General features: G+C 32.7%; 2 protein-coding genes across 2 annotated transcripts; one reads left to right on the forward strand and one right to left on the reverse strand.

The window, feature by feature from the left end:
* Nucleotides 1–7110: 7110 nt before the first annotated feature.
* LOC126770110 (uncharacterized) lies at nt 7111–8821 on the reverse strand. Its single transcript, XM_050489275.1, has 3 exons — nt 8653–8821; nt 8277–8575; nt 7111–8097 (listed from the first exon to the last, which is right to left on the reverse strand). Exons 1-3 carry the CDS (start codon nt 8708–8710, stop codon nt 8020–8022), a joined length of 435 nt encoding a protein of 144 aa, XP_050345232.1. The 5' UTR covers nt 8711–8821; the 3' UTR covers nt 7111–8019.
* Nucleotides 8822–9782: 961 nt separating this feature from the next.
* LOC126770037 (endoplasmic reticulum resident protein 44) lies at nt 9783–15849 on the forward strand. The gene is made up of 7 exons (XM_050489174.1): nt 9783–9979; nt 10084–10159; nt 10240–10482; nt 11263–11505; nt 12424–12690; nt 12792–12990; nt 13431–15849. The coding sequence occupies exons 1-7, from the start codon at nt 9944–9946 to the stop codon at nt 13558–13560; spliced, it is 1194 nt and encodes a 397-aa protein (XP_050345131.1). The 5' UTR covers nt 9783–9943; the 3' UTR covers nt 13561–15849.
* The last annotated feature ends 4216 nt before the right edge of the window (nt 15850–20065 follow it).

Genomic DNA, 20065 nt, shown 5'->3' on the forward strand with positions numbered 1-20065 from the left:
CTCTTTTTGAGGATAAGGTTTGGAGCTTATTCCACCACGCTGCTCCAATGCGGTTTGGTGGAATACACATATGGCAGAATTTCAGTGAAATTAGACACATGCAGGTTTCCTCACGATGTTTTCCTTCACCGTAAAGCACGAGATGAATTATAATCACAAATTAAGCACATGAAAATTCACGGGTGCTTGCCTGGGTTTGAACCCACGATCATCGGTTAAATTTTTTTTTTTGCATAATAATAATAAATAATCTTTATTCACATACAAAGTTACAAAGCATATTGAAGTCCCTGATTTCTGACCTGTATTACAGAAATCAGTGTCCCCTCTCATATTTTTTAGTGACAAATCGTTCTATGTAAATAAAAATAAGTGATTAATAATTATTTCATACTGTATATTAGAGTGGAGTGTGTAGGTATGTGTGTGTATGTGTGTATAGGTGTAATTTGTTTCACAAAATATTATAGCAACAACAGTTCAGCTTGTTCATAATCTAGTCCTAGTAGTCAATTTTTAATAATTACTTTAGCTTCACGATTACATAAGGGATGTATATTTTTTATTTTATTTATTTTGTTATACAAATAAACTGCTTTAAAATCATGTTGTCGTTTGGCTGAAGCTGTTCGACATATAACAGGTGGACATACATTTTTAATGACCCGTTGCTTACTGTATTCGTCGGCATGATAGGGGGTGATTCTATGTTGTTGGATAACTAATTGATAGAAGTATAGTCTAGTATAGAAGCCTAACTGTTAGTTGACATTTTTCATACAACTTAGTTGTAGAAAATCTGTATGGGCTAGAGGTCATGACTTTTAAGATAGATCTCTGCGCTCTTTCCAAGTCTAATATAAAGGTTTTACAAGCACCACCCCAAGCTTGTATACAATATCCAATGACTGACTGACCTAGTGCATAATATATTGTGCGCAGAAGATCTAAATCAGCAACGTGCCTCAACTTCTTGAAAACCCAAATAAGTTTTCTGGTGCGCGCAGTTGTGATGTCTATACGAGAGCGCCAGCTAAGTTTATCGTCCAAAATAACTCCTAGATATTTGACGGTCGTAGATTTAGCTATCTCAAAGCATGAACAGGAAGCAAGGGAATCACTGGGGTAGCTACATGTGTGAACCTTAAGACTAATGTTCTCTGGTTTTGTTTTGGCAAAAGAAAACTGAATAAATGAGGTTTTGGAGAGATTCAATGTCAACAGGTTAACACTAAGCCATTGATTGACTTTGTGGAGTCCTAATTGAGCATAATACCGTAATTTGTCCCAAGTCTCTCCGTGGAATACAAGCGCAGTATCATCCGCGTAGGTAAAAATTTTACCATTTCTTAGAGTTTGTTCACATAGGTCGTTAACATAGATCAAAAAGAGAGTTGGGACAAGAATACTGCCCTGAGGGACGCCACAAATGACAGGTGCCTGAGAACTGACGTGATCACCAATTCTAACTTGTTGTGAACGATTAACCAAAAAGTCCTTAAAGATCAGGAGCGGTTTGCCACAAATACCGAGGCATTCCAACTTGTTCACAAGAATGGGAATAGAGACGGTATCAAACGCCTTGGCTAGATCAAGGAATATACCTAAACACTTTTGCTTTCTATGTACCTGAGAAGTAACATAATTCGTTTAATTGATGACTGCGTCTTCAGTACTTTTCCCAGACCTAAAACCAAACTGTGAGGCAGATAAAATTTTGTTATGTTCCAGATAATTAATTAGTCTGTTATTTAGTAGTTTTTCTAATATTTTGGAAAGAGATGACAGAACTGATATAAGTCTATAATTCGAAACTTGGTCTCGCTTCCCACTCTTGTGAACAGGAGTAATAAGCGATCTTTTAAAGACCTCAGGGAACATTCCATGAATTATGCAAAGGTTAAAGAGCTTCGACAGACCTGGGACTATTATATGCTTAGATAATTTTAGAAGCTGAGCTGGTACTAAGTCCCAGCCTGTAGCGCAATTATTTTTGAGGTTCATTATTAACAGTTCTATCTCTGCCTCATCTGGTGGTAGTAATACTATGGAATTACACTCTGGAGGAAACGTGAAATTGTATGAATTAGTGTTATTTTCATTATACGCAGTTACAGTTTCGGCAAGCTGCTTCCCTATACTAGAAAAGTAATTATTTACAGAGTCTATGCTATTATTTATATTATTGTTAGGACTTAAAAGATTTTCAGCTGATGTTTTCTGTTTTGTATAATCTATAATTGATTTGATTGCATTCCAAGATTCGTTATTAGCTTTTGCATTACGTAAAAGCTAAAAAGTTTTCAAAATTTCTTTTAAGCTTTCTCAATAGAGAGTTACAAAAGTTCCGGTATTGCTTATATGTAACCTCGAGCATTACGTTATTTGGTTCATTTTTATGTTTTTTGTGTAGTTTATCTCTATTCCGGATACAGCGTAGAAGTCCAGTGGCTATCCATGGTTTAAGTGTTCTTTTTTTACTAGGTATACGGCTAATTTCAGAGTTCAGTTTAAAAGAACCAGACAGTATATCAACAAACCTTGATGCTGCTTCATTAGAATCGCAAGATAGTGTGATAAAAGAGAAGTCCACTGCCTCTAAGTACTTAATGCAGGCATCAAAATTAATTATTTTGTAAGTGATTGGTTTTTTAGACTTACAGGGGGCGAGGTCAATGCTGAGCAGTACTGAGGCATGGTCCGTTATGGTAGAATCAACTACAAATACTGATGCTCGAAAAACTGTTTTTAGCATAATATGGTCTAGACAGTTGTGCAACCTAGTAGAATATGTGTGCCCAGGCAATAGTCCCAGTTCAGCGGTTACATTTAGGTAAGCTGCACAGTTCCTATCAATAGAACAGGCTTTAATATCAATGTTTATATCTCCGGCAATTATCACGTTATTTCTCGGGATAATAGGACGAATAATATTATCAATAGAGTTTAAAAAGCTGTCTGTGCATTGTATGGACGGGGATCTATAAATAGCCAAAATGTATATGTCTGGTTCAATTTTAATAAGTAAAAAGTTGCCTCCTATTGCTTCAGGTTCCGTTATAGAACATTTTATGTCTTTTTTCACGTATATGACTATACCATCGTTTTGATTAAGGCAATTACTCGAGTAATAATAATCATAGTTTTCAATAGTAGGAATAGGTTTGTGACTATTTAACCAGCATTCCGTTAATATTATAATCAATCAATCAATCAACAGACAATCGTTGTCCACTGCTGAACATAGGCCTCTCCCAAGGTGCGCCAAAGCTCCCTGTCCTCCGCCTTCCGCATCCAGTTGGTGCCCGCCACCTTCTTAAGGTCTTCGGTCCACCTGGCTGGAGGGCGCCCTACGCTGCGCTTGCCGATTCGCGGTCTCCACTCTAGGACTCGTCTGCTCCAACGGCCATCGGTCCTACGACATACGTGACCAGCCCACTGCCACTTCAGCCTGCTAATTTTGCAAGTGTTGTAGTAAAAAGTGAATTAAGAAAAAGAATGCGTATTTGTATACGAAATAGGGGATCTCATTTTGAACACGAATTATGAATAATAAACAGTGTAATTTCGAAAGTATGGAGTAACTAAAAAGATTAAGTATTTTGTTTTTGATTTAAATTCAAAATTGCAATGACAGCTCTGGTTTATCTCCTTTTTTACCTATTACCCCTATTAAAAATAATCTTTAACTACTTTGCATTGAGGTCCTTTTGTCTTTGATCCAGATTTAATTTCTTAACAATAGCATTTCTTAGAATTTCCTACCTGGTCTCTTTGTTATCTAATTTTCTCCTGAGTTTATGATTGTTACTGTACTTTTTATGTACCGATGGATAGCTAAGGAAACGCAGATGTTTTTAAAATGATCCGCACGATAAGAGCCATAGTGATTTTTACAAAAAAATTGCGAGTAACTTAAAGAATCAAAATTAAAAATCGAAAAGTTGTACAGTTTTGGATCTGTAATTTAAAAATGCTTGAAGATTGTTTTTGTTTTATAACTGGTTATTATTAACTAGGATGTACCCTAGCAAGAAATACAAAAAAAAATAGGGAAAATACGTTGATTTTTTTTTTATTGAATTTTAGAATCTTAAACATCCTTTAAATAAAAAAAATATTAAAAAATTAATAACTCGAAAACGATACACTTTTGCATAAGCATTTTGGGGGTCATTTGATAGCTATTGTCCTGAACTATAACCCTTTAAAAGGATTGTGACATATTACCCTGTAACCCTGTATATACTACGAATATTTTGACAAAATATCTTAAGATAACCAGCAGAACCTATATTTAATAAGTTGCAAGTTTGTTTATCACATAAATACGCAGATCCAGATACGCAGATTGAGATAATATCATTTGAATCAATCATTGCAAATGACAGGTATTAATTTGGTACAAAATAGAATGTTAAAGAATACATGCTTTGTAAGAACTAGGAATGCTAATTGTAATAAATCTGTATTGAGATTGCTATTTATGAAACATATTATTGTGTATATGTGTATAAAAGTTAGTCGAGTTACATGTGAGTGAAATATGTGTACTTTGTGGAACAGTATATATAAAGCAACAAAAGAGGGGTTGTTACAGTGACATAATTTGATGAGTAAATTAAGTTTAACATTAAAAAGGCATATCAAACGTAAGAGATAATTAATTGCAAAGGGCAAACAAAGAGCATAAATACAAATTACCGCCAGTCATCTTTCTTGACGTAGTCTGTGAAGGTCTTCTTCATTTTTAATATGGATTTGCTTGTGGCCGTCCATTCTTCGGAGGAACACCTTCCCGAAAGCAGTCCAACAGTACTTGTATTCATTTTCTCTCGCAAAGTTGCGTGCCAGATAGTATACACGATAGGTATTCGGGGTCAACTTTTCAGAAAGGAAGACTGGTTTGGCCGGTCAATTTAATATCAGGTGGGTCGTGTTGTGTTTATTTTCCTTTTGCCTATTATTAAACTGTCGAGCGCCTTTAATCATATTTTCTTTAACATAAGCACTGTTGAAGTCGATTAGTATCGTTGGCGCTTCCTTTTTCCCGTGCGGAATACATCCCTGATATCATGCCGTTCAATTGGAATTTTAAGTACCTTAGATATTTCCTTCACAATCTCGCAGATGTCTTCTAATTTTTTTTGGCACATTTTTAATTTCAAACTTTAGATTCACGCGTTCTTACCACTGTGCCATCTCTGCTCGGCGGATTTTAAAGTAGTAAAGGCATATAAATAGGCTCTGATCTGTTCTGGAGTTCTTACAACGGTGCCAAATCGATTGGCGATACATCCAAGTGCTGAAAGGCTTGCATGCCGCTGCTGTTATGACCGTCAAAGTACAGAATCAGCAGTCTGACCCTATCCTCTTGCATCGAGGAGTGAGACAAGGGGATATCATTTCACCGAAATTGTTCAAGACGCTGCACTGGTAAGGGCGGGGCATAAACATAAACGGCGTGTACCTTTCGCACTTGAGATTTGCTGACGATATCGTCATCGTGGCAGAAACCGTGCAGGACATGCAGTATATGCTGAGCAGCCCGGCTGATTCTTCTGCTCGAATTGGTCTCCGGATGAACTTGGACAAAACCAAGATAATGTTCAATGAACACGTCATTCCGGAACCAATAGCTCTTAACGGAGTTTCTCTCGAAGTTATTCAGGAGTATGTATACCACGATGATTTTATTTATTTATTTTGAACAAAAATAAATAAATAAAATATCGTCATCGTGGCAGAAACCGTGCAGGACATGCAATATATGCTGAGCAGCCTGGCTGATTCTTCTGCTCGAATTGGTCTCCGGATGAACTTGGACAAAACCAAGATAATGTTCAATGAACACGTCAGTCCGGAACCAATAGCTCTTAACGGAGTTTCTCTCGAAGTTGTTCAGGAGTCTGTATACCTTGGGCAACCTTTGTAGTTGGGTTGAAACAACTTCGAGAGGGAGGCACGAAGAAGAGTACAGCTGGGCTGGGCAGCGTATAGAAAACTCGGTCAAGTCTTTTCGTCACGGATACCGCAATGCTTGAAAACAAAAATCTTCAACGAGTGTGTCTTACTACCGGTTATGACCTACGGAGCCGAGACGTGGACACTGACAGTGCGTTTGGTCCACCATTTTAAGGTCGCTCAGCGAGCTATGGAGAGGGCTATGCTCGGAGTTTCTCTGAAGGATCGAATCCCAAATGTGGTGATCCGACAGAGAACCAAGGTTATCGACATAGCCCAAAGAATTAGTACGCTGAAGTGGTAGTGGGCTGTACACGTATGTCGCAGAACCGACGACCGTTGGAGTAGACGTGTTCTGGGGTGGAGACCACGCCTTAGCAAACGTAGCGTAGGACGCCCTCCAGCTAGGTGGAGTGACGATATACGCAAGGTGGCTGGCAGCGGTTGGAGATTGAGAGCTGAAAATCGAGCTCAGTGGCGTGCCATTGGAGAGACCTATTTCCAGCAGTGGACGCAAAAAGGGTGACGATGAAGGCATATAAGCAAATCATAATCTAAAATCTATTTAGAAATTTTAAAGGCCAGTACCCTAGCTATTTATAAAGCTACTTAAAGAAAAACTTTGACAATCAAAAAATGTACGCGAATCACAAAAGTAATATCCAGTTATCTATCACCGGGGCCAGACAGTTGGCGGGTATTACTGTATATGATTTGCTATCGATAACGGTAAGAATTCAGATCAATACAAGTTATTGCCCAGGATTTTTTTCACTTTCAGAAAGAATCTGAATTTCAGCGTACAGAGGTCGACATAAGACTATAATATGGCAATGAATATATAATTTATCTGGTCCTGATAGCAACTAAAGACAATTTTTTTTTAAATAATATATATAATTCTACAAAGTAGATCATCTACATTTTTTATATTTAGAACGATATTGTTGCAATGAGGAATAATAAATAATTATAAACAATGCACTAAACTATATTTTATAATAATAAGTCCTTTTAACAAAATTATTTTATTTTGAAAATAAGAAATCTTTTGCTAACACTAACATGCTCTTACAGTTACTGAAAAGATGAAGAAAAGAAATAAAAGCAATATAGAGGGTCAAATGGTAATAAAAGAAAACCAGATTTATCAAAATTATTTTTACTGATGTAATTAATTAAAAATATATAATAACTATAAAACACTTATAATGCACAATTGTAATTGGACGGATTTGAGATTCAAAACAAATAAAACTAATACTATTTCTAATATATAACAATTACCATAAAATAGTGAAAATACCACAATATATAAAAATACATCTATGTATTAATTTATTGCTATAAAATTTATTACTGCTTATATATATTTATTTATCTAGTGTGATGTATCACACACTTAAAATATAATAGTAATTATTGGATTACATCAAACATCTTCAAACTTAATTTTTTTTAAGAATTAGATTAGATTTTTTAGGGTCAATATTTAGTTATCAAGGAGAACTTACAAACAATAAATAAATTGATCAATCAATAATGATTATTCGAATTACATACAGCAAAATGTTCTAACTCATTTGCGGATGTTCAAATATATAAAATGAATTCAATCAGACAAAGGTAATATTTCAACAAATATACTTATCATGTTAAGAGAATAAGGTAATGGAAAAGTCTTTCACAAGCTGAATGAATATAAATACACTAAGAAAAAAAGTTTTAAAATGTTATGTTAATTATCATTGATTGCTCACTAAAGCAAAGTCATCAAACTATATGATCATGATTTAATTCAAGATTTTCTATCCTTCTAAGAATAATAAATATGTTGTACCATCTACTGAGAGTAGCTTAGGAGGTCACTACTGTACTGTATATAGAAATCATTATTTTCTGAGACTAAAAGGCAATAAAATGTTAAATAATTGACAAAATTAAAAAAATAGTATCAATTAAAGTTTAAATTAATAATATTTTAAACAAAAAGTCCAGTACTTTTATTCAAACAAGCTCCATTTTTTTTAATGAGTCTTGAATATTGATTATTTGTTAAACTAACTTACTTCTTATAATTAAAAGTACTCCTAATAACATACCAATAGCAGGTTTCAATGTTCCACTGCCACTCTGTAAATAAAAAGATGTTTTTTGATTACAAAAATAAGCATTTTATACCAAATGTCCCGAAACTCTAAATCATTAAAACAGTAAGAGAAAAACCATTTCACACAGTCCATTGTTTTAGGGGCATTCTTTAATCAATTGTTGATTACAAGTAATTAAGGTATGTCGTTCATTTTACTTACGATTATGTAGTAGTTGCATCTGTCGCCTTGACAGCAATCTGAACACACCCAGTCTTGATACCAAATATGAGTACAAAGAGGCATGTTACGCTGCCTCATTATAATACATTCTTCCTTCTCAGAACATCTTTTTGATATATAATATTGTTTTTTTGCGCCTTGCGACCAATACGGAGCAGTTCCCCACTTTATTTCAGTTAGGCAAACAGTCTCATTGTTGGTGCATGTTTTAATAGTTTTAATACATTTTTCTGAATTATCTTCTTGTGAATCACAAACATAGCATTCGAGGCAATTTACTGTAAAAGCATAAACATAATAAAAACACGTAATAACTTGTTTATAGGCATACTTAAAATAACTTTTTAAAATTTACCTCCAATAAAAGAAGTACATAATAAAAGTGAAAAAATTAATGTATTTCTAGTAAACATGGTAATTATATCGAAGTATAAGTTTTTGATATTGCAATTTCTATAGCTAAAATTTATTTTGTTTAAGAAAACAAACTTCTTAAATATAAGTTATACGGGTGTGGCAGTTTGTTTGGCAGATAAACAAATTCTAATTTGAAGTTTGAACTACCCATAAACGTCATTGAATCAGTTTCACTCAGTTGATAGATAACAGATTATAAAATTATATGCAGTGGTTTACCGAGCATATAACGTAACCCTTAAAATCTTAGTTTTAGATAATGATAATTTTTCAGCTATATCTCCAAAATTTATTTATTAGCTGTTATGCATTTTAGGTTAAATCACATTTTTATATTTGATGCGAATATAATTTCTGCTATAAGCATTATAAAACCAATGATAACAGGTAAACGTTTTTTTATATGTATTTTTTTACAATAAATATAGACGATATTTTCGGATTTCAAATCAGGAAAGAAGAATATCAGGTTTGGTGTTTTTGACGTTAACTCTACTTACAAAAAATAGTGTGTAGAAACTAGCATTGATATCATAGTGTGTAATAGCCTGGCAACATTGACTTCGTCGCAGTGATGCCAACTTGGGGGTTTTTCCCCCAAATTTGGGGGGAATTATTATTGTGGTTTTTTTAAAAAAATATCGTACTACTCTATACAATTTATATTAAGCCTCGAACGCAACCAATAAACTAAACCAAATATAAACTCCAAGCGTGGCTATAACTGAAATATTAAAAAACTAAAATGTTGAGATTGAAATAATAGCTCAATGGTCAGCGCGCTTTTACAACACGTAGGAGGCCCGTGCTTCGTTTTCTGGTCACTAAATGAAAAATAAAAATCGTTTAAATTTCATTGTTATCATCATTAATATTATTGGGTCATTAATAAATGTGTAAAATGCATAATACAACAGCTATTTTATATTATTTGAATGTATTTTTAATTTGTACTTGAAATTACCTCTAAAACCAAGTGTACAACAAAACTTTTAAGGGTTCTTAATCGATATTCAGGGGAATTTGAAGTTGGTCCTAGGGGGAATATTCTGTAGGAGTTGGCATCACTGCTTCGTCGAAAGACGAGAACGAGTCAAAAGTGGTGCGGTGTTAAATATTTCGGCTTAAACGAAATAGACTGCCTTTTTATTTATGTAAACTCCCATCGTTCTACAGGACTGTGTTCTGGGACGAATTTAAATTCAACGTATATAAAAAATATAGGAAGAATGTTCAGTTCCAAAAGAGCATCTTTAATGATTTTGGTAAGAATAAAATGAAATACATAAAGAGAATCGGTACACGTACCTACTGTTTGTTAATATAACGACTTGTTAAAAGTAATTGATTTACAATTGATTTATTTTAGATTTGCTATAGTTTTTACAATCCAACCGATAGTGGTGCTGTTCAAATTACACAGAGTAATATAGACATGGTACTAGGTAAGAACTTTTCGCTTTTTATTAAAGTGGGTTATGTATTTATTCTATTATAATAAAACAATGTGAATGTTTATCCACAGCTTCAAATGAAATAGTGTTTATTAATTTTTATGCCGAATGGTGTAAATTCAGCAATATGCTAATGCCTATTTTTGATGATGCGGCCGAGGAAGTGACTAAAGCCGGGTACGATACTGGTAAAGTAGTAATGGGAAAAGTAGACTGTGACAAGGAAACCAATATTGCCACAAGATTTCATATTTCAAAATACCCTACCCTAAAACTTTTCCGTAATGGACTACCTGCTAAGAAAGAATATAGAGGTAAACCTGTTTATTTCTTTAAATGTACTAATCATTAAGAATTTTTCTATATAAACTCATAATATATATTTTTAGTTCTATCTAAATTATGTAACTTTTACATAGAAAAAATACAGTTATTAAATTATATGTACTGTCAGGGTTTGAAAAGACTGCTAAAAAATATGTAATAAAAAGATGGGCAGATTTAGGGGATCCGGGGCTACAACCCTGGGACCTTCATAAGAGAGGGAAAGCCTTCGCATTAGATATTTCTAAGACAAAAAACATTCTGATTCCAATGAGTATACACATTTAATGTGGAGGTAGTAAAGTACAAGTGTAACCAATGTATTTTACTATATCCATATGTTTGCTATAAGAATACAATTTGTTCCAAAATAATTTATTATTAGAAGATTTAAATGGTAAAAAGTGTTCAATTCATTTGGAAAATAATTAGTGAACTACAATCCTTTGTTGCCCTCGCTCCTCCAGATTTATCTGGGTTTGATTAAAACATACCCTAGTTAGTTTTTAGACTTATATAAATATTTCCAGTCATTTTTATTTTTATCTCTATTAAATTAAACATGCATAATAAATAGCTATGACAAAGTATGCCATATGTTATTATTGCTCTGTTACGAAACTATATATATTGTGATTGATTTTACAAAAAAAACGAATTATCTATTCTGTAAATTACTAAATACCTGTACTGACTGTTACTAAATGGTATATGAATAACTTTAAAATTATAATTTGCATAAAATTTATCAAAAACATATATATTTTCAGGTCAACGGTCTGTTGAAGCCTTCGCTGAATTTATAAAAAAACAGCTAACAGATTCCATTATCACATTTTCATCTCTAAAGGAACTCCAGGAACTTACTGAAGACAAAAGGCACATAATTGGATACATGGATAGACGAGACCAGCCTGAATATGAGATGCTTAGAAAAGTTGCTGCCACTCTTAAAGATGAGTGTATATTCCATGCTGGCTTTGGAGATGCCTCACAACAAATGCATCCTCCAGGTATGATTGTAAAAATAACTGTTAAAAATGGTTGGCTTCATGCAAGTTCATTTGAATACCACTAGTTACTATTTATCATGGGTGTTTCGGCCGTTTGTTGGCATTTTAAAAAAAAATGTACATAACTACTTAAGCAAATTAAGAAAATTTTAAAACTTAATTTTTAAGCGGTTCAATTTTAATAAAAATAAATTATCCTAAAATATAATAAATTATATTTTTTAATATATTTTTTAATTATAATAAATTATATTTATAATTAAAAGTTTTGATTTCCTTAGAGTACATTGTGTAATGTAATCTTTTGTCTAGTTAACAAAAGACGATTGCTTAATATTTGCTTATGAAGAGCATTTAGGCCGAGAAGGTTTACGCGTTCTTACTATTGTTGGTAGTGATGACAAATCCTGACTTCTATTTGAAATGAAAATTTGTGATAATATTCATATCTATTTTTGTAAAATGTTGCCAGATCTTTGTATTATAGCTTATAAATAAATAAAAGATAATGCTTTTTTAATAAAACTGAATATTTTGATAGTTATTAATCTAGGACATATCAATATAAAGAACTTTATCTTCTCACATTTATGCAAATACAGCAGGCGTAGCGGGCAGTGCAATACTACAAGTATCATAATAAAATAGCTGAATTTAGCATTTTCACCCACATTAAGTGTAATTGCATTGCACTAGTGGGTGTTAGTATGTTTTTATATAGTCTATAACCTTTCTTTATAATATTTATAATGGTAATCTAACAAATACAATTGAGTGGTAGATCCTCAAATAAATATATTTTAACAAACAATCCCTTGCATTCATATCTACCAGTTAGATATGAATATCACAAGATATTCTGTGTATCACAAGAAGTAAGTTAGGCAATCATATGAAATTGTATTAAAAAAATTTTAGGTCAACCCATCGTTGTATTTAGAGCCGATACAAAGACTTCCACGGAACCTGATGAGACCTTCCGTGGGAATTTACTCAGCTTTGATGAATTATACCATTGGGTTCAACAGAAATGCATCCCTGTTGTTAGAGAGATAACATTTGAAAATGCTGAGGAGTTGACAGAAGAAGGATTGCCATTCCTAATCTTGTTCCATCATCCCACTGATACAGAAAGTGTAAAAAAATATAAAGACATAATTACCAGGGAATTGCAAGATGAAAAAGGTAATATAAGAGAGTTGCAACCATTTTGTTTTTTTTTTTAATAGATTTCATAAATGATATTGAATTTAATTATAAATTACATTTAATTACAAAATTTACAGAAAAAATTAACTTCCTTACTGCTGATGGTTTACGTTTTGAACATCCTCTACATCACCTTGGCAAGTCTGTGTCAGATTTACCTTTGATTGCCATCGATTCCTTCAGACATATGTACTTATTCCCGAAATACAGTGATATGGAAATACCTGGAAAATTAAAAGAATTTTTACAAGACTTGTATTCAGGCAAATTACACAGGTAAGTTATTTTTTTTTATTATGTTTTCTCAGAATTTACTTTTCAACAAGAATTCTAAAAGTATATTCTCTTATATATACCAGGAACTCCAATAGTTATAGAAGACAGTCATTATTCTGAGTTAATACAGAACCGTTCAACACTATTCTCTACTGATACTATAAATGCGAAAGTAATTTTCTGTCTGCCTATTATGCCTTTATTAACAAAGAAATTGAATACTAAAACTGGTGTTTGCCCAGATATTATTCATGACCTTCTATTAGCTTGTGTTACTTACCATTTACTAAATCACTTTAATTTATTCATATGATATAAAACTATTTCATTAAAATTGAGAGTTGTAAGAATCATTATTAAAGTATGACTGTTGGTAATAGTAAAATGTCATGTCATTTTTAGGTTATTGGAAAATTTATATGTTTATTTTAAATTTACAGAGAATTCCACTATGGACCTGAGAATCCACAAGTTACAAATGAAATAAAAGTGACGACTCCACCGGAATCAACCTTCAAGAAACTAGCACCATCTAAGAACCGATACACCCTCCTTAGGGATGAGTTATAAAAACTATTATTATATTATATTCATAGATCAGTTTGCCACTAAAACATTATAATCTTTCCTTCGAGATTTTATGTTTCACTAATTTGCACTTTTGTCTTTTATTACTATTTATTACGAATTCTATTTTTAATCTGTGTTCTGGTACAGAAAAAAAAATGTTATTACCATTGACAATTTGTATTATATTGCAAAATGTACATAAAACACGAATATTTAAAAATTACAGTTTATTTAGATATATTTTAAATTCAATTTTATATTATAGTTTCATAAATTGTGTCCATAACTGAAATGAACTCATGTTGTATATTAACAACATAACATTAACAGTAACATTGTAATTTTAAATTCAGATTAAAAGAAATAAAATAGAATTGTTCGTTTAAAGGTTTTATGTTGCTAATTTAATTTATTAAAGAACAAAATAAGCAATTTTTTAATACTTTATATAACTGTTTAAATTTAGTTTAGCTAATTGCAGTTTTATTGTCCGGTTTCAGTAAAAAAAATCTCTTAAACTAATTTGTATTTATATCCTTTTTAAACCCATTCGTAAGAAAGAGTTAACAATATTATTAGATATCGAATTAATCAAGAGATTGTGTAATGGGAATCGACACTAATATCTCAGGTTATTATCTGTTTTTATGTTTATCATTAACAACCTGAAACTTGTATCAATTATTTCTATATAATTGGTTAAACATTGAAATAAATACGAAGATATTTTAATGGGATTATTTATACATATTCTTTAGAAATGAAATAGTATACACACATTTGATTATTAACAAGGAAGTGTTTGATAAATGTATTATAACAATAACTTATTATAAATGTATTTCAATTTCATATTGAATATGTGTACTAATAAATGACTGATTAATACAATATCATGTGCAAGATTGTCTTATAAAGGTGGATACTTACCAAGGGCATTCGTATATAGTTTATTAACATAAGGAAATATTTCTTTAGTTACTCGAACAATACAGTGCTCACATTTGCAGTCTTCTTCGTGCGACATTGGAGCGTTAGTCTGTGCCATCTCGACACAACTACAACCCATTTGACAAAGAATGGATTTGCGTCATTACATTACAAGTTATCAATTAAAACACATGTGGCCGATCAGTCTTCTTTGTGTCTATTTCATCACACCTAACATTGGAAGAATATTTTGCAGATAACTTAAGAAAATACAGGCAACTAATTAAAAAATATTGATGATTCATTATAATTTTTTTACTTTTAATTGTGGAATTGGGTGTTGAGTTCATAGTTTTTTCTTTCAAAGATTAATACAAAAGTGCTCGAAGAGTAATGTGATTCTGTTATTGTTTTATGATATTTAAAGTCATAATATCTATTACAGCTTTTCATATTAATACATACATGTGTAATTTTTGTTCATCATTCAAATAGTGGCATTTAATAATCAATTTATTGCAAAATATATTTAAAACATTGAAAATAAATAATATATAATATAAATAAATGATATTTGAAATAATTTGATTATAGTAATTGTTGCTAGTTTTTATTATTTGCTTGGACCTGCCTAAAAAAAAGTTATTCTATTATACAACTTTATTTAATTAATATTATATGAAGTAACTTCCAAAGTAGTGAAGTCTCATGCTCAAATAATGTTATATTATTTCTGTTACATATATATGTGGATTATGAATTTTTCAGTAATATATTTGTATTGACACGACTATTTTATAGAAATAAATAGAACTTGTGCCAGATCTCTGTTTAGGAGCCCCACTAGTTATATACACAGTAATATACTTTGTTCCGGCGTGGGCGAGTCTGTAATACTTCCACAATGCCATTGGCTGTATAGGACATGGCACGACTGTGTTAGCTGCTTAGACTGCGTAGTAATTCATGATAACATACATTTAGATATTATTATTTGAATATAAAAAGTACAAGAAAGAATATGAAACAATACAAACGGGGACAATAATAATTAACAGAATATTCAGTTGGTGAAATTATATAATAATAAGTAGCCATTCTTGATCTTGCTAACACTGCAGTGAACTGTCCTGGTAGCCCTCATTTGGCTTTTATCCATTAAAATGATGTAACCCTGGTTCAGCTTAATATCGATTATGATTATTCCTATTAAAACCATATTTGTTTTCAGTGGGAACATTCCTCACCCGAAAACAGTTTAGTTAATATTTACTTTAGACGTGTATGATGAAAAAATAATGTACAAAATGTATGTTTTGTGACGTGTGGTAATGTAATAAACTTTTTGATCCTAAGTAATAGTTTATTTTTATTCCAATTTTTTATCTGTTCCGTGACCAAGACGCGCTTCCACTAGTGAAACTAAAGTCGGAATCTAGAATTGTCAGCATTTTTTTTATTAATACGTGTGAACATTGCGGTGCATGATACACGGCACCGTGCTGCGGCACAACGCCGCGCCGTCTCCCATCTCACCCTAGACATGGTTTCACGCCTTCAAAGATAAACGACAAACAATGGTTTGTCATGATACTAGTATTATCTTTAATTTAAGTAGGACTTGAATAATACATTTATTCAAATTTCAAGATTCTAGCTTTTTCATTTTCAGTCTAAAAGAAAAACATAATTTAACTGCACTTCCTTCATTTGGAACTTATAATTGATCTGATGGTAGGAAGTAAATATTAAAGTCTTTCTAGTTTTGTAAAAATTAACCAATAAATTATTAGGTCCTTACATATGAAATTGGCGTTTTATACGAGAGGAATATAAAGTCAATTTTTTTTTGTAAAATATATTTAATTAATCAAAGTATGCACCGTTGTTATCTATGCACTTCTGCCATCTCATAGGAAGTTATTGATCTCTTTACTAAAAAAACCACGGGGGCGAGAATCTATAAAATCTTTGAAGGCGGTTAGGACTGCCGCATCGGAGTTGATTTTTTTTCCTTGTTGAAGAAGAAGTTGTCCAAATTCCCGAAAAATGGTAATCTGTTGGAGCAAGGTCCGGGAAGTACGGTGGATGTCGCAGACATTCCAATTGTAGCTCATCTAACTTAGTGGTTGTTTGTTGTACAGTGTGTGGTCTTGCGTTGTCGTGAAGCAGCAGTGGCCTAGAGCGATTGACCAATCTTGGTTGTTTAGCAGCTAGTTCTTCCTTCATAGTTTGCAGTTACTGACAAAAGATATCTGCCGTAATCGTTTGGCCAGATTTTAGAAAGCTGTAGTGAACGACACCGGCGCTAGTCCACCAAACACTCATAAGTAACTTTTTCCGAGTCAATTTTCGTTTAGGGCAGGATTTGGCTGGGTCTCCAGGGTCTTCAGCCATTGCGACGAGCGCTTCCGATTATCTTACAGTATCCACTTTTCATCACAAGCAATGATTTGATTTAAAATCCCTTCATTATTGTGTCGGTTGAGCAAAGTAACACAGCAGTCGACGCCTGTTTGCAAGTTCGATTCACTCAATTCATGAGGTACCCATCGTTCAAGTTTTTTTTACTTTCCCGATTTGCTTCAAGTGGATTAATACAGTTTTATCACTTACCCTGAAGCCTGCAGCTATCTCTGAAGTGCCTTGTGATGGATCCGCTTCCACAATAGCTTTTAATTCTTCATTTTCCACTTTGGTCTCCGGCCGTCCACGGGGTTGGTTGTGAACGTCGAAATTTTCAGAACGAAAACGTTGAAACCAAAAACGTACCGTGCTTTCTTTTGCGACAACAGCGCCGTACACATCATTAATCCTTCGAGCTGTTTCTGCAGCACTGGTGCCACGGTAGAACTCGCACTCGTTAATATACCGATATTTTATGTTTTCCATTGTGCGGTAATAAGCGACGCCAAAGAAAAAAATTATGAAGAAAAAACAAATGAATTACTGTTTTCAAAACTCAAATGTACCAGCTAACCAGGAATTCTTAATCAAAGAGGAGATATTTCAGATCAAAGTGGTCAGTACGACAAAACGCTAATTTATATAAGGACCTAATGTTAAATATCTCTTAATATTATATAAGAAAATTGCATTCACCAGCGAGTGAGTATTATAGAATGAAAATTATTCATGTGTATATAAACAATAACGGATTAAGTGCGATGCTTTGTGGAGCACCACAAGAATCCCGTTGAGCTTCTGGAATTACTTCTGACTTTGATTTTCGGTGAATTTTCGTTATACTTACTTTTCATTTGTGATCTGTTACATAAGGTAAACCTGTTCATATCAAGCACGTGCCATAGTGCCAACTATTAGCCCATTTGTTAATTAGCCAGCAATATTGTAATATTATTATTTTTCAAAATATCCGTAGAGAACATCATATATGACATTTTTAAATATCTTAGAAAATCCGATGCGTAAGAGCAATCGGTCTATAGATCCCCACATTTTTTATCCTCCTACTATTATGAAATGGTTTAGTAATCCTAATTTTTTAAACTAAAGTAGCAGCATGTAGGTAAAAGTTACAATATTGGGCTCCTTTTGAGGAGAAGGTTTGAAGTTTATTGGACACATATTTCCTTTTGGGACTGCGCTTCACCGCCACGGATGAAATGAATTATCTACACGATTTTTTTTTGTAATATAAGAGCATATGGGCCATTTGATGGTAAGTGGTCACCAATGCTCATAGACATTAGCAATGTAAGAAATGTTAACCATCACTTACTACATCGCCAATGCGCCACCGACCTTGGGAACTAAGATGTTATGTCCCTTGTGACTGTAATTACACTGACTCACTCACCCTTCAAACCGAAACACAGCAACACCAAGTACTGCTGTTTTGCGGTAGAATTTATGTTGAGTGGTACCTTCCCAGGCGAGGTTGCACAAAGCCCTACCATCAGTAAGCACATGAAATAATTAAAGGTGCTTAGAACAGCTTACAGGTTGCAAATTCAGACTTTAGCAGTAGTCAGTAGGATAAAAGCTGATGTTTTTTGATTGTGTAAAATATTTGTTACTACTTCTTTTAATAAAATAAATAATTTAAAAATCATTATTTTATTTTACCTGTAATCCGGATAGGTATGTAGTTAATTATAGCTTTTAAGTAAGAAATAACGCTTTAAAAAAATTGTTACAGTTTACGTTGGCACAAGATGGTTTCTGTGAACAAATATTTGTTAGATTCACATGTGGCAGAATTTCATTCGATACATGCAGTTTTCGTCATGTTGCCTTTCACCACCGAGCACGAAACGATTTATAAACATAAATCTAACACATGATAACTCAATGGATTGGATTTGAACTTCTATTAATAAATATCTTCGGTTTCATGTTCCAGCTTGTCAGTGTCGTAGTCATTAAGTAATGAACGCCTTTGGCAAGATTTGAATTTTGCTCATTGTTAGAATGTGACAAACCTATTATTTAAAGTTCGGCACAATTTTTATAAATTAAGTTAGATGTGCTGTTTAGGATCTTTAGGGGCCTATCCTAATTAAGCACCAGTTTAATTTATTTGTGTAGGTATAATTAACAATTAAAATTTTGCAGAACCTAATTGCTTATGTCCTGACAGCTTGGCTAGTCCCTAGCTACTGCGCAATTTCTGTCCACAGGGACAACTCTATTAAATAAGATAAGAAAACATTAGTATTATCTACACGTAAAACATAAGTATTTAGGAAGTTTTGAATTATAAGTATATATATTACTATATTTTTTATTACTGATGTCAAATGTGTTATTAACTACTTATCTATTATCTTTGTTGTTGTGTAAAACAAACTGTTCGGGGCAGATTTTTTTCTCGGTTAGGGCCGTTTCGGCTGTCACTCTGTAGAAAGAGCGCCTTTTAGAAGCTGCCGCTACACCACGGGGTGTCTTGGCTCCGCAGAATTTCTTTACCTACGTTTTTTTGCGTAATAATTCGTAAACTTTAATATTTATCATATTAATAATTTTGTGTCTGACTATTTTTTAATTTAATAAACGAAATAGTTATTGATGTTAATAATAAAATAAAACATATATATATATATATATATATATATATTTGCTATAAACGCTAAACGTGTGAAATGCGACAGCTGAGAATATTGCAACGAGTTTGTTTGATATTTTAACATATTTTTTATTTCAAACGTTGGTTTTTTTTCGACTTTTTTTTACAATAGAAACGTCATTTAAAGGCTGAAAAGGGAGCAGTGTTTGGTGCGAACCTGTGCTTCATTGTCGTGTAACAGGTACTTCAAGTGATCTTGTTACATATTGACAATAGCGTTGAAACGATCTTCACTCTTTTGAAGATTATTAAATCTGAGCGAAGTTCCGATCAGATAACAGCAGCGTCCGCTATGACAGAATAAGTCTATAAAAAAGCGGAATATAATCCTACATTGAAATTTAAAAAATACGTTCTTTTACTCTAATTCGTTTTTAAGTTTCATTTTACACATTCGAGAAGATAGTTACTGTTCTTGTATTAGATATACTTAATGTTATATAGATATACATGTGTGAGATGACCTTTTCGTGGGGTGGCTGGCCA

Source organism: Nymphalis io, chromosome 8 (genome assembly GCF_905147045.1).
Source record: "Nymphalis io chromosome 8, ilAglIoxx1.1, whole genome shotgun sequence".
NCBI classification, from domain to species: Eukaryota; Metazoa; Arthropoda; class Insecta; order Lepidoptera; family Nymphalidae; genus Nymphalis; species Nymphalis io.